Raw genomic sequence first — 13,361 nt, 5'->3', positions numbered from 1 at the left:
TACAAGAGCTAGCTCCAGGACAGGCTCCAAAACCACAGAGAAACCCTGTCTCAAAAAACCAAAAAAAAAAAACAAAACAAAACAAAACAAAACGAAAACAAACAACAAACAACAAAAACCTTCAGTCTCATACGGTTTCCTAGTAACTCAGAGCCTAAAAGGCCCCACCTCTTGCTTGAGCTTCACGTTTCCTCTCTCTTGTGCATTTGAATGAGGTAGAGGGCCTGTGGGAGACAGACCTTAAAACAATAGGCCGGGTTTATCAGAAGGGTGATTTCCCCAATAATTATGAAGCTCCGAACTTCAGTTAGTCACCAAAAGGAACCAAAAGGGTGGGGCTGTAGCAGCTCATTGATAAAGCCTCAGCAATGACCCCCATCACTCCAAATTTTAAAAAGTTTCTCTCCCTCAATAGTAGTAATTTCATATTTATTGTTGATAGGCAGGTAGAGAGATGCTGCAAATACGTTGTGGCCTAGAACTCTACATAGGAGTAATTATCCGTGGACAGGTGGTTTCAAGCGATCTTCCACTCATCCTCTTGTTGTCTGCATTAGAAACAGTTGAGGCCGAGAGCTGAGGGGCAGCAGTCAGATGGCTGGCTGCCCAGAGTCCTGCACCGTCCTTCCGAAGGGTTTCATGCCGACAGGAACGAGATGGAGACTTGGTGCTATTTGCCTCGCCAGCCTTCACACAAACCCAATTCTCTTTATTCGTTCCCCTCCCCAGTGCCTATAATCACTGTTTCTGACTAATCCTGCACAAAAGTAGAAAATTCCCAGGGGATCTATGATCAGGAAGCTTCTTATTGTCCTCTGACCACCAGAGGCAAATGGGGAAAGGTTATCCTCCCGCCTTTCTCATTCCCCGCCATGCCCTGCTTGCTGTTGTTGGTTGGGAAGCAATCTCAGGCTTGCAAAGCCAAGTAACTCGTGTGTGTGTGTGTGTGTGTCCGTACACTAGCCCGCGCGTGGGTACGTATATTGTGTTGTGTGTCATGTGTAGGGAGAGGGCTTGGGGGTGGGATCCCATGACGTTACTGGCTCCTCCTCCCAGTGAATATAAGGGGCGCTTGGCGCGCAACGACCCTAAGCAGCAGCATTGAAGCCTGAGCAGCTTCTGTCTGCAGACCCAGCCCAACTCTGAAGTCAGCCTCACCGAACCAGATCTAAGAATCTCCGCTCTCTGGGCTTGCCACAGCTCTCTGGTAAGCCTTTGGGGCCGACACGTGTGTCAGAGTGGGGAGGGGGAGGGTCCTCAAGTACCTAGGCTTCTCAGGCAACCACGGCGTGCAGTTGCATCAGCGGGCTGTGTGACCTGTTGCTGGCAAGACCCTAGCCCAGGGGCCAGGGCTCCCTAGCTCCAGCGCAGCCCCAGACCGCTTCTAGACGGAGCCATACAATCTAGATGCTGAATTTAGGACCATCGGGCGGGACCCCTAGTCTGTGAAGAAGGGAGTGTGAGCCATCTAGGGCTGGCTTTGTACCCCCCCCCCCGCCCCGGGGCGCATCTCCCAATTTCAGATACCGAAGCCCCGCCTTATGGCTGATCCTCACAGACTAGCCTAAGGCAGGCGGGAGGAAGTGGGGGAACATTTGCTGGCTCAGGTGGAGCGCTGTGGGCTTGGTGAGGAGGGATGAGATCGAGGCAGTGCCCACTTTTAACCTGCAGCGAGGTCAGTCCCTCTCTTCCAGGCGGTGGGTAGCCATGTCTCTTTGAAGCCCTCCAGGCGCACACCGAAAGAGATGTGGGTATTGAGTGTGAGAAAGCGCTCTCCCAGAGTTGCCCTGAGTTGAGTTCCTCTTGATTCACCAGGAGCTGCAGGCCAGGAAGCAGAAACGTTAGATTTCAGGGCTGCTGGACTGAGCTCTAGGGTAAATCCCATAGGTTCTTGGCCAGAAAAAGAAGAAACATAGTGTCCAAGCACTTACTAGAGGCCAACCACTGTGCTACAAGGGGTTTTCACTTGCCTCTTCTGCAATGAGTTCACCAGCCTCAGAGATACTGTAATCCCTACTTGCGTTGTTGTTGTTGTTATTATTGTAATTCCTATTTGCCTATGAAGAATCGGATGTTAGAGGTAAAGTGGCTGGCTCCCCGCACACCTTACCCTCCTTTGTCCCTGTAGTGGAGTGGGCTTTGTAATTCACTTTCCGATCTTAGGGATAATGAGACCCATTGAAGGGCTTTTGTCTTGTTTTTTCACCAGAATCTAGCATCCTCTTCAATGCCAGCCAGAATGCGGTGGCAGGCACTTAGAAGATTCGGTCAAAAGCTGGTGCGTAGACGCATGTTGGAGCCAGGCATGGGCGACACCCGCCTTGCCAGATGCCTAACCACCCTCGACTTAGTGGCCCTGGGTGTGGGCAGCACATTGGGTGCAGGTGTGTATGTCCTGGCTGGTGAGGTGGCCAAAGATAAAGCAGGGCCATCCATTGTAATCTGCTTTTTGGTGGCTGCTTTTTCTTCTGTGTTGGCTGGACTGTGCTATGCTGAGTTTGGTGCCCGGGTCCCCGGCTCTGGTTCTGCATATCTCTACAGTTATGTCACTGTAGGTGAACTCTGGGCCTTCACCACCGGCTGGAACCTCATCCTCTCCTACGTCATTGGTGAGATAGATGCTTGGGGTGCGATGGGGGGGGGTTGGAGTGGGTGACTATCCAAGTAGCGAAGGGATTATAGATCCAGAAATCTGAGTGGAATAGTGAAGCCGAAATTTTCATTATTTTTCCTAGTATTGAAATCCTTCTAGGTGTTTACTTTATATTTTTATTTGTAGGAGTATGTGGAGATGAAGGGGGGGTTGAAGGTGAAGAACAATTGTACACCTTGTCCCGTGTTCATTCATTTAAGATACTGGTTTGGGTTTTAAAAATTAATAGCAGGAGCTGGGTGTATTGGTGTGCACCTGTGATTCCAGTACTCAGGAGGCTGAAGTGGGAGGGTCCTAAGTTTGTTGAGTTCAAGGCCAGGCTAAGTTATGTAGAGACCTGTCACCTCCCTCCCCCCAGGGTAAGATGGGTAATAATGGTGGGGATCAGTGTGAGACTGTGTAGGATGGAGGGAACTTGACCTCATCATTTTCCTGAGTATTGGGATTATAGTACAAAATGCAATTGCTATACCAGGTACAGCCAGTGTGGCCCGGGCTTGGAGCTCTGCTTTTGACAATCTGATTGGGAACCACATCTCTGAGACTCTGAAGGGGACCATCTCACTGCATGTACCCCATGTTCTCGCAGAATATCCAGATTTCTTTGCTTTGGCCCTTGTGTTGCTGCTCACTGGTGAGGCAATGGGCAGGGTTGAATGATGGGCGGGGTTGGGCCTAGAAGGGCTTGAGGGTGTGGAGTGGTAAGGATGGGGAGGGAAGGAGCCTGGGAAGGAAGGAGTCTGCCACACAGAGGCAGGAAAAAGGAAAAGCAAACTTGGAGGAAGGATTTAGTCTCTCAGGATCCTGAACAATTCTCTCCACAGGATTGTTGGCCATGGGGGCGAGTGAATCAGCCCTGGTTACCAAAGTGTTCACAGGGGCCAACCTCTTGGTTCTCGGGTTTGTCTTCATCTCTGGCTTCCTTATGGGAGACCCGAAGAACTGGAGGCTCACAAAAGAGGACTATTGCTTGACCATGGGTGGACCCAATGACACTTGTAGGTTAGAGAGCCACAAAGCTGGGACCCTCATGGGGGAGGGGGATCCAGAATGGGAGTGGAGACAACAAGCAGCTGGGCCTTAGAGAAAAGGTACAGGCTTAGCTGAACAAACTAACCGTTTCTGTTCCTCTTGCACTCTAGCTGCGAGGCTATGGGCTCTGGAGGTTTTATGCCTTTTGGCGTGGAAGGGATGCTCCGTGGCGCTGCTACCTGTTTCTATGCCTTTGTTGGTTTTGACTGTATTGCGACCACCGGTCAGTCACACCCTCCTGGCTCACCTTGGATGCAGTGTGTGATCATACAGACTGGGGGTGGTAGGGGAGTGAGCCTACTCCCCTGGTTCAGAACATTGTGCCGTGTGTTTTCTTGCAGGGGAAGAGGCTCAGAATCCACAGCGCTCCATCCCTATGGGTATCGTGGTCTCACTGTCTGTCTGCTTTTTGGCTTATTTTGGTGTGTCTTCGGCACTTACCCTCATGATGCCTTACTACCAGCTTCTGCCGGAGAGCCCTTTGCCTGAGGCATTTTCCTACATTGGCTGGGATCCTGCCAGCTACCTTGTGGCTATTGGCTCCCTCTGTGCTCTTTCCACTAGGTCAGTGTTTAATATTTGTTTCCTCGGTGGCTGTAGTTCCCAGTTATGTCCATTTTGTGCCAGAGAATGTTCCTTAGGAGGGCTGGGAAGGGGAGGTGGAGATGCTATGAACACATAGGCTCAGAACAGATACCTTAGTGAACTTATTGTCACTTGGATTCATTAGGCATTGTCTTTTTCAGCCTTTTGGGCTCTATGTTTCCTATGCCTCGGGTGATCTATGCGATGGCTGAAGATGGCCTCCTGTTTCGTGTCCTTGCTAAGGTACACAGTGGCACACGCACCCCCATTGTGGCCACTGTGGTATCTGGTGTTATCGCAGGTAACAAAACAGAAACACCCCTTTTTGTTGTTTCACCAGCTTTTACTTCCTTCTCACCACTTTCTGCCTGCCCATTTTAGCATTCATGGCCTTCCTCTTCGAGCTCGCTGATCTTGTGGACCTCATGTCGATTGGGACTCTGCTCGCTTACTCCCTGGTTTCCATCTGTGTTCTCATTCTCAGGTAAGACTTGCGTTTGTGTTTCTGGGTAAGGCTGAGGTGCTCATTCCTTCTCTGCCTTCTGTCATCCTGACTCTCCTTGAGTAATGTGGGTATCTTGTCCTGTCCAAAAGAGCTTCTCTCCCACCCCCACCCCCGTGTATGTAAGTGTGTGTGTGTGTGTGTGTGTGTGTGTGTGTGTATGAGTCAGAGTTAGGTGTCTGTCCACAGCCCTCTACAGCCCTCTCCACTGTATTTTTTTAGATGGAGTCTCTCCTTGAACCTGGAGCTCACTGGTTGGCAAAGTTGGTTGACTAATGGGAATTCCAGGAATCCTAGCTCCAACCCCCTGGCGCTGGGGTTACAGGACACCTGGGTTTTAAATGAGTCCTGGCTATCTGAATTCAAGTCCAATAATCACGCTTGTGTGGCAGACACTTGAATATTTAAAAATAAATTCTCTGTGTGTGTCTGTCTGTCTATCTGGTCCTTGGGGGCCAGAAGAGGACATTGAATCCCTTGGAGCAAGAGCTATAGGTGGTCTTGATCTGCCCAATGAGAGTGACTAAACTTAGGTCCTCTGCAGGGGAAGTAAACACCTTTAACTAACTGCCAAGCCATCCCTCCAGCCCCTTTACAGGCTGAGTCATCTCCCCAGCCCAAGCTTCTACCTTCAATGGCCATAAAGAAGCCACCTGGAAAAAATACGGAGAACCGTTAGGAGACGCTCTTAAAATTGGTTCTTGCTTTTGCCACAGATATCAGCCTGACCAGGAAATGAAGAATGGTGAAGAGGAAGTGGAATTGCAGGAGGAGAAGACACTTGAAGCAGAGAAGCTGACTGTCCAGGCCCTGTTTTGTCCAGTCAGCTCCATCCCCACCCCCCTTTCTGGCCGAGTTGTCTATGTTTGCTCCTCAGTGCTTGGTGAGCAGTGGGTTCTTCTTTCCCTTTCTTTTGTTGGTTTGTTTGTTGTCTATTTCTTTACTTTTATGTGTTTGAGCATTTCACCTGCATGAGTGTGTGCGTGCTGTGTGCATGCCTGGTACCTACATAGATCAGAAGAAGGAATCTGATCTCCTGGAACTGGACTTATAGCCAGTTGTGAGTTGCCAAATTGTACTGGGAACCAAACCGAGGTCTTCTGGAAGAGCAATAAGTGCTCTTAACTGCCGAGCTATGTCACCAGTCCCAAGCAGTGGTTTTATTCTTTGGGAAAGTTTGGAGAGCCCAGCATGACAGGGTGGACATTATGTGGTGGCATTCTGTGAGAGAGAGGTCAAGCAAGAGGGTAACCCTTCTGGGAATGGAGGCCTTAGCATCTTTGCATATTACACAAGAGTTGGTTCTGATGCCTCTCAACTTGACTTTTGAAGCTCTACTACTGACTGTTCTTTGCCTGGTGCTGACATGGTGGACAACTCCACTTAATTCTGGAGACCCAGTGTGGGTCACAGTTGTTGTGCTGATCCTGGGGCTCATTCTTGGAATTGTTGGAGTTATCCGGAGACAGCCACAGAGCAACACCCCCCTTCACTTTAAGGTAAATGATGTCTCTTCCCCCCCACCAATCCATCTTGGGACAATTAGGGCTTGTATCTTATATTCTTTAATTGGACACAAGAAGGTAGGTGTTAGAACTACTTAGGCCAGACTCGTTGCTGATGCTCTCTAGTTTCTCCTTTCTGGTTCCATTTCTTAAGTTCTGGATGTGGGGAGTCTAATAATATGTGTGGCAAATGAGTAGCCACTGGGATCCAGGCCATGAGGAGAAGAGTAGGGGTTGAACTCAGCCTGCTCTGCCCCCAGTTAGGTAAGAACCCTTGTGTTGTATGTGAAGATCTATCTTGTTTTGCAGGTGCCTGGTCTGCCTCTGCTCCCACTGGTGAGCATCTTTGTGAATGTTTACCTGATGATGCAAATGACAGCTGGCACTTGGGCCCGATTTGGGATCTGGATGCTGGTTGGTAGGTGTCTGCTTTTCCGTCCTACACCGGCTCCTTTCTCTCTTGATCTCCAGTTGGAGACCTATTAAACCATTCCAGGTTACATTTCCCCACCTTACAGTTGTCTTTCCTTACTAGGATTTGCTATCTACTTTGGCTATGGGATCCAGCACAGTGTGGAAGAAGTTAAGAATCGTCAAACCCTACCCAGACCAAGGACCCGAACTGTAGACCTTGATCTCACCGCTTCCTGTGTTCACACCATTTGACCTAATCATACCTGAGTGCAGTATAAGCCCCTTACACAATCATGGGGAGCACTCTTGACCCCACGGAGAGCTGGGCCTCTCCTGTGATACAAGTAGGGAATACTAAATAGAGCTCTATTTATTATGGAACAGTGGATGTGTCTATACTGTTTCTCCTTTACTTTTTGTTTACTTGTCTACTTTGAAATCGTCTCTGTAGTTGTTTCCTGGCTTTGGAAAAAATGTTATTAAAAGAAAACTGGGAAAAACCTGTCCTGTTCTTTGCTTATTAGAGGTGATATACAGCTTGACTTTAAGGCTGGAGAGACTCCAGGAAGTGTCCTGTCTTTTTCTCTAGTAGCCACAATGTTCTCTGGGGTTGGGGTGGACTCTGGTCTCAACACTGGCTGGCTTATACAGTCAGACCAGTGTCTTCAACTGCACATCTTTCAGTGGGATCAGTCTCAGACTCCAGTCACTACCTGGGCAACACAGCTCATAGGAGCTGTGGGCACTAGAGGGTCTTTCTTAAGGTTCATATATGCAAGGGAACTGCTTGCCATAGAACAGTAGGAGATCAGTGCTTAAAACTCCACTCAGATTAAATAAAAAGTATGCGTTTATTCACTTACTCAACAAATGTAAAATTGTAGACCCTGTGCTGGGGGCTGGTGACACAAACAGTGAGACTCTGATCTCAAGGAACTCCCCATCTAGTGAGGAACCCATTGGACTACGCCCAGCCCGGCGAGTGTGGAAGCACAAAGGACCACATTTGACCTGAGGGCTTGAGAAGTAGACTGAAGGGAGGGTGTGATTGCCAGTGAGCTGGGAAACAATCAGATTAGGAGAAAACAGAGTCTTTGGCCTGACTGCGGTTGCAGTGGAACTGGAAGTAGCGTGCACGTAGTTATGCATGCGTGCATGTCTTCGTACACCCCGGGGAACTGGGAACTTCCCTTGTGGATGGGGTGCCTGTGTGTAAGGAAGGGATAGAGAGTCACAAGACTTAGGGTGAATTTTCAGTGTAGTTGGGAAGCCAGGGCAGGGAGATAATGCTACCTTTTATGGAGTATTTATGCCAGTTCTGCATAAATCTCATTTTGTTATTAAGCCTACAAAGTAGATATAATTGTGTTTTCCAGATGAAAGAACAGGATTTTGGCGGGTGTGCCCTAGTCACATAAGTTCAAAAGACTGAGGCCAGAAGGAAATTCAGTCACAGGTCTGGTGACTTTATAAATATGCATGTGGGTTTAGTTTCACATAGGTAAAAATGGCCAATAACTTGAACTAGAGCCTAGATCAGGGTGACAGATTTAAGTCATCAACACAGGTCATATGTAATAGAAGCCTTGTGGAACTAAAGATTGTTCCAGGATAAAATGGGATAATGCAGAAGTTGAATAATTTCCTTTATGTATGGAGAGATAAATATGAGTACTAGATATGCCATTTCCAGAAAAAAATGACCAATACAAGAAAAGATCCTTATTCTCACTTACTAAAATGAAAAAGCAGTTGTGTGGTGGTAGCACACGCCTGATAGGCAGATGGATCTCTGAGTTCGAGACCAGCCTGGACTACAAGAGCTAGTTTCAGTATAGCTAGGGTTGTTACACAGAGAAATCCAGTCTCAAAAAAAAAAAAAAAAAAGCCGGGCGGTGGTGGCGCACGCCTTTAATCCCAGCACTTGGGAGGCAGAGGCAGGCGGATCTCTGTGAGTTCGAGACCAGCCTGGTCTACAAGAGCTAGTTCCAGGACAGGCTCCAAAACCACAGAGAAACCCTGTCTCGAAAAACAAAACAAAACAAAAAAAAAAAAAAAAGAGGAAAGAAAAAGTGGCATTCAACTTGAGAGTGTGAGGGGATATGGTGGGTGGCTGAGGGGAGAGTGATATAATGTATTCCAATTAAAAACATTAAAATAAATATGGGCTGGATTGATGGTTTAGCGATTGGGAGGGAGCACAGGTTGCTCTTTCAAAGGACCTAAGATCAAATTCGCAGCACCCACACGGTGTCCATTTTTGGATGCCCTCTTCTGGCCTTCGCAGCTACCAGGCATACGCATTGTGCACAAAAATGCAAATGGGCAAAACACATACATAAAAATTTCTCTTATTAAAGTTCTTTTTTTTTTCTTCTTCTTTTTTTTGGTTTTTTGAGACAGGGTTTCTCTGTGGTTTTGGAGCCTGTCCTGGAACTAGCTCTTGTAGACCAGGCTGGTCTCGAACTCACAGAGATCCGCCTGCCTCTGCCTCCCGAGTGCTGGGATTAAAGGCGTGCGCCACCACCGCCCATGGGCCTCATGTAGTTTAGGCAAGTGGTCTATCGACTGAGCCATACCCTTCAGCTAAATGTGCTTATTTTATTCTTTTATTTATTCATTGGTTGGTTTTTCGAGACAAGGTTTCTATGTATAAAAAAGCCCTGGCTATCCTGGAAGTTACTCTGTAGACCAGGCTGGCCTGGAACTCATAGAGTTCTGCCTGCCTCTGCCTCCCCAGTGCCAGGGTTAAATGTGTGCGCCACCACCGCCCGACAAATATGATTATTTAAAAAAAAACTTTGACCATTACCTAAAATGGAAGAAGGGGTGCCTAAAATAATTGTGTACCATATGTTGGAGACATTCATGTAGCTAACACAGTGAATAATCTGCCTGGTACTAGGCGTGAAGATGGCGTGGAAAATGGCTTTGGGTATGCTCTCATCTTGATTTCCTTGAGGAGACGGATAAAATTGACCTAAATAAACAAAAAGACAGAAAGGAGAAAATTAGAAGTGTCCCCAGATAGGTGTGTATTGATGACCATGAATATTGACAGGAGGCCTCAGGTGGTTTGGGGACGTGTTTGTCGAAGTCAAGGCTTTTTCTGAGGTTTAAAAATGACAGGTACAATAAGCCAAATCTGGTGGTATGTGTGCTTGTCATCTTAGCCTTTAGAGGGTGGGGGCAGGAGGGCCCTGAGCTCTAGATCATTTTTGGCTAGTGAGTTTGAGGTTGCCTGGACAACGGGAAACACTCTTTAAACCAAGAAGGACAAAATGTGTCAGTTCAGAAACTGGGAGGGAAATTTGCATAAAAGCAATGAGATGAGAAAGCTCAAAGTTCAGGTTGCCCACAGCCTAGGATTTTTGAAGGTGTAAAGTGAAAAACGAAGACAGAAAGAGCAGATTCCTAAGGCTACTCCAAGATCCTGAGTGGCAGGAAGTGGGTGGGTGGGAGGGGGCGGAGAGAGTTGGATAATGATACCCAAACAACACTTAGATAGGAAGAAGTCCTACTGTTCTGTAGCACTTTAGGGTAACTGTAGTTTCCAACAACTCGAAGAACTAGTAGAGAGGAATTCAAAGGCTCCCAACCCGTAGAAATATGCTATTACACAGTATGATGACTAAAGGTAGTCATATTATATAGCTCAAAAAGCCACGAGAAAGGATTTGGAATGTTTTCACCATTTATCTCATTGCTGTAACCAAATGCTGGACAAAAAGACAACTTAATGAAAAGGTTTTTTTTTTCTTCCTCACAGTTGACAGAGATGTAAATCATGGGGAGAAAGCATGATGAGAGGAACAGTTGGTCTGTGGTGCCAACCAGGAAACTGGATTTCTCTACTTTCCCTTTTTATTCAGTTGGAGACCCCAGTCTACGTGATGGTGCTGTCCACATTCAGGGTTGATTTTTCATCCTCTGTTCAATCTCTCTGGAAACTCCGTTTCCAGACACATGCAAAGACACATGCAGAAGTGTATCTCCCAGGTGATTCCAAACCCAGTCATATTGACAATGAAAGTCAAACCATTACAATAGATAAGTTATTTTGTTTTTTTCAATTATTTTTTTAAGTTAACATATAAACTAATGGGTTTTATCATGGCATCTTCATACGTATGTGTCATACTCCGCTCTCATTCATTCCCCTCTTCTACTGTCCTCATGCCCCTCCCTCTCCTAGTTCCCTTTCTTGCCCCAGTTAGTCCCCACCTTCTGCATCTCTGTCATGTGGATTCCATTACTATTTCCCACTTCTCTTTAGCTCTCTTCCTCCCCTCATTAATCACCTTTCTGTTTTCATGACCTGCAAACACGCATATATCACTACACATATGCAGTAATGGTTAATTTTAGGTTCAGTGTATGAGAGACAGCATGCAGTGTTTGTCTTTCTGAGTCTGCCCTTTTCTCTCTTCATGATTTTTAGCTGCATCCATTTTCTTGCAAATGTAATGATTTTGTTTTTCTTTTACACCTAAATAAAACTTTGTTGTGTATATGTACCTTTCTTTCTTTCTTTCTTTCTTTCTTTCTTTCTTTCTTTCTTTCTTTCTTCTTTTTTTTAAAGATTTAGCTGGGTGTGGTGGTGATACCTTTAAATCCAGTGTTCAGGAGGCAGGGACAGGTGAATTTATGAGTTAGAGGCTAGCCTGGTCTATGTAGCCTGTTCTGGACTAGCCAGAACTACAAAGTAAGACCCTGACTCAAGAAAAAAAAAGATTTAAAAATATTTTTTTTGTTTATTCTTTGACAATTTAATACATGTATGGAATAGATCTTGAAAATATCCATACCCAATTTTCCCCTTCTGTACCCACTCACATACCCGACTTGCCCCTTCTGCATCCACCTACATACCCCGAATTGCCCCTTCTGTATCCACTTACATATCCTAATTGCCCCTTCTGCATCCACCTACATACCCGAGTTGCCCCTTCTGCATCCACCTACATACCCGAGTTGCCCCTTCTGCATCCACCTACATACCCCGAATTGCCCCTTCTGTATCCACTTACATACCCTAATTGCCCCTTCTGCATCCACCTACATACCCGAGTTGCCCCTTCTGTACCCACTCACATACCCGAATTGCCCTTTCTGTATCCACCCACATACATCTCCCACCTTCATGCCGTCTCATTTCTTTTTGTAACTTACTGAGTTCAAATAGTGCTACCAGCTGGAATATAGATTGACTTTGCTGACTTGATCTTCGAGGTAAACATAGTTGCTGTGGGTCATGTCTAGAAGATAGTATCTCACAGCATCTCTCCCGTCAACTGGCTTATATATTCTTTCTGCTGTTCTCTCTTTCCAATGTTCCTTTTTCTTTTTAGTACTTATTTTTTAGACAGGCTGCCCTTGCTCTTGCTTTACGGGTAGCTAGGGATGACTTTGAACTGAGCCTTTCATGTCCATCTTCCTGAGTACTAGGATTATAGGCATGTGCTATGTGCCTGGGTTTATGTGGTTCTAGGAATCAAACCCAGGACTTTATGCCTGCTATGACACCAATCTATCAACTACATTACCCTTTGGGTCTATATCTGAGACTTATTTATAGTATTAAATAGTTATATTTATCATATGTAGTATATAACCACATGGCACTCAATTAATATGCATGTTTTAATGCTTTTTGTGTCTGTTAAAATGAGTTCAAATTAATAGTGGCATTGGTCTAGGAGTGGCTCAAGTGGTAGAACACTTGCCTGACATGCCAATACCCTGTGATTCAATCTCTATCTCTGAAAACTGAGGGGGGGAGAGAGGGAGAGGGAGAGAGAGAGAGAGGGAGAGAGAGAGAGAGAGAGAGAGAGAGAGAGAGAGAGAGAGAATTGTAGGCATGGTGGCACACATCTAACATCTTAGCATCAGGAGACAATGGCAGGAGGATTGCTAGTTTAAGGCTAGCCTGAGTGAGGCCCTGTCTAAAACAAAAGAGATATGGCAGTTGTTTGAGCAGCTGGAAGTGCCAATTACCCTGATTTGGTCATTACGCATTGAATGATTACATTATACCTCATAAGTGCATATAATTATGTGTCAGTTACAAAGTGGAAACGGCCTGGAGTGTTGTGCAATGCACAGTGCATTTGCCCTCTAGACAAACAGTGAAAGTGCACGAATGACAGTGCTGGGCCAGGAAGAAGGGAGCTTCAATCTCTGCAATCTACTCATGCAGCCAGACAACAGAAGTTGCCAGAATTTAGGCTTCAGCAATCACTAATTCAAATGGGTCTGCGTCTACAACTCACCTAGCTTCCCAGCTCACTTGCTCAAGCAACCCCGTTGCAATTCTTTGACACCCTGTGAAGCCTCCAATTCTTTAACCCCTCCCACACACTCTCTCCTTACACCATTCTCTTTCCGTCTTCACTTGCTTTCTTACTCACCTAAATTCCTGAATTACTATCACGATGGCTATTTTGCAAATGCCTCCAACTCCCCAGTCAAGGCTCCAGCTTCCCTTCCAACCCCTGCGGGAATCCAAATATTCATAGCCGCACTTTAACCTGTGCAGATCTACAGTTGTTGCAGACATTTCCGTGACTGGGAAGGTTAATGAGGATCACTCACGACTAGGCCCTGCATGCTCTTAATCACCTCGCTCTCTTAAACAGCTCGTTCCTGCCTTGTTCACATTCTTCATGTC

At 46.4% G+C, this 13,361-nt stretch overlaps 1 protein-coding gene across 1 annotated transcript; it reads left to right on the top strand.

Annotated features, from left to right (window-relative positions):
- The first annotated feature begins 1,111 nt into the window (after nucleotides 1-1,111).
- Nucleotides 1,112-7,111, top strand: Slc7a3 (solute carrier family 7 member 3). The gene is made up of 12 exons (XM_057759838.1): nucleotides 1,112-1,207; nucleotides 2,210-2,609; nucleotides 3,129-3,287; nucleotides 3,478-3,655; nucleotides 3,796-3,908; nucleotides 4,027-4,249; nucleotides 4,432-4,571; nucleotides 4,652-4,754; nucleotides 5,489-5,655; nucleotides 6,105-6,271; nucleotides 6,587-6,695; nucleotides 6,813-7,111. The coding sequence occupies exons 2-12, from the start codon at nucleotides 2,228-2,230 to the stop codon at nucleotides 6,941-6,943; spliced, it is 1,872 nt and encodes a 623-aa protein (XP_057615821.1). The 5' UTR covers nucleotides 1,112-1,207; nucleotides 2,210-2,227; the 3' UTR covers nucleotides 6,944-7,111.
- Nucleotides 7,112-13,361: the final 6,250 nt, after the last annotated feature.

Source organism: Chionomys nivalis, chromosome X (assembly GCF_950005125.1).
Source record: "Chionomys nivalis chromosome X, mChiNiv1.1, whole genome shotgun sequence".
Lineage (NCBI taxonomy): Eukaryota > Metazoa > Chordata > Mammalia > Rodentia > Cricetidae > Chionomys > Chionomys nivalis.
This window is presented reverse-complemented; position numbering and strand designations above follow the sequence as displayed.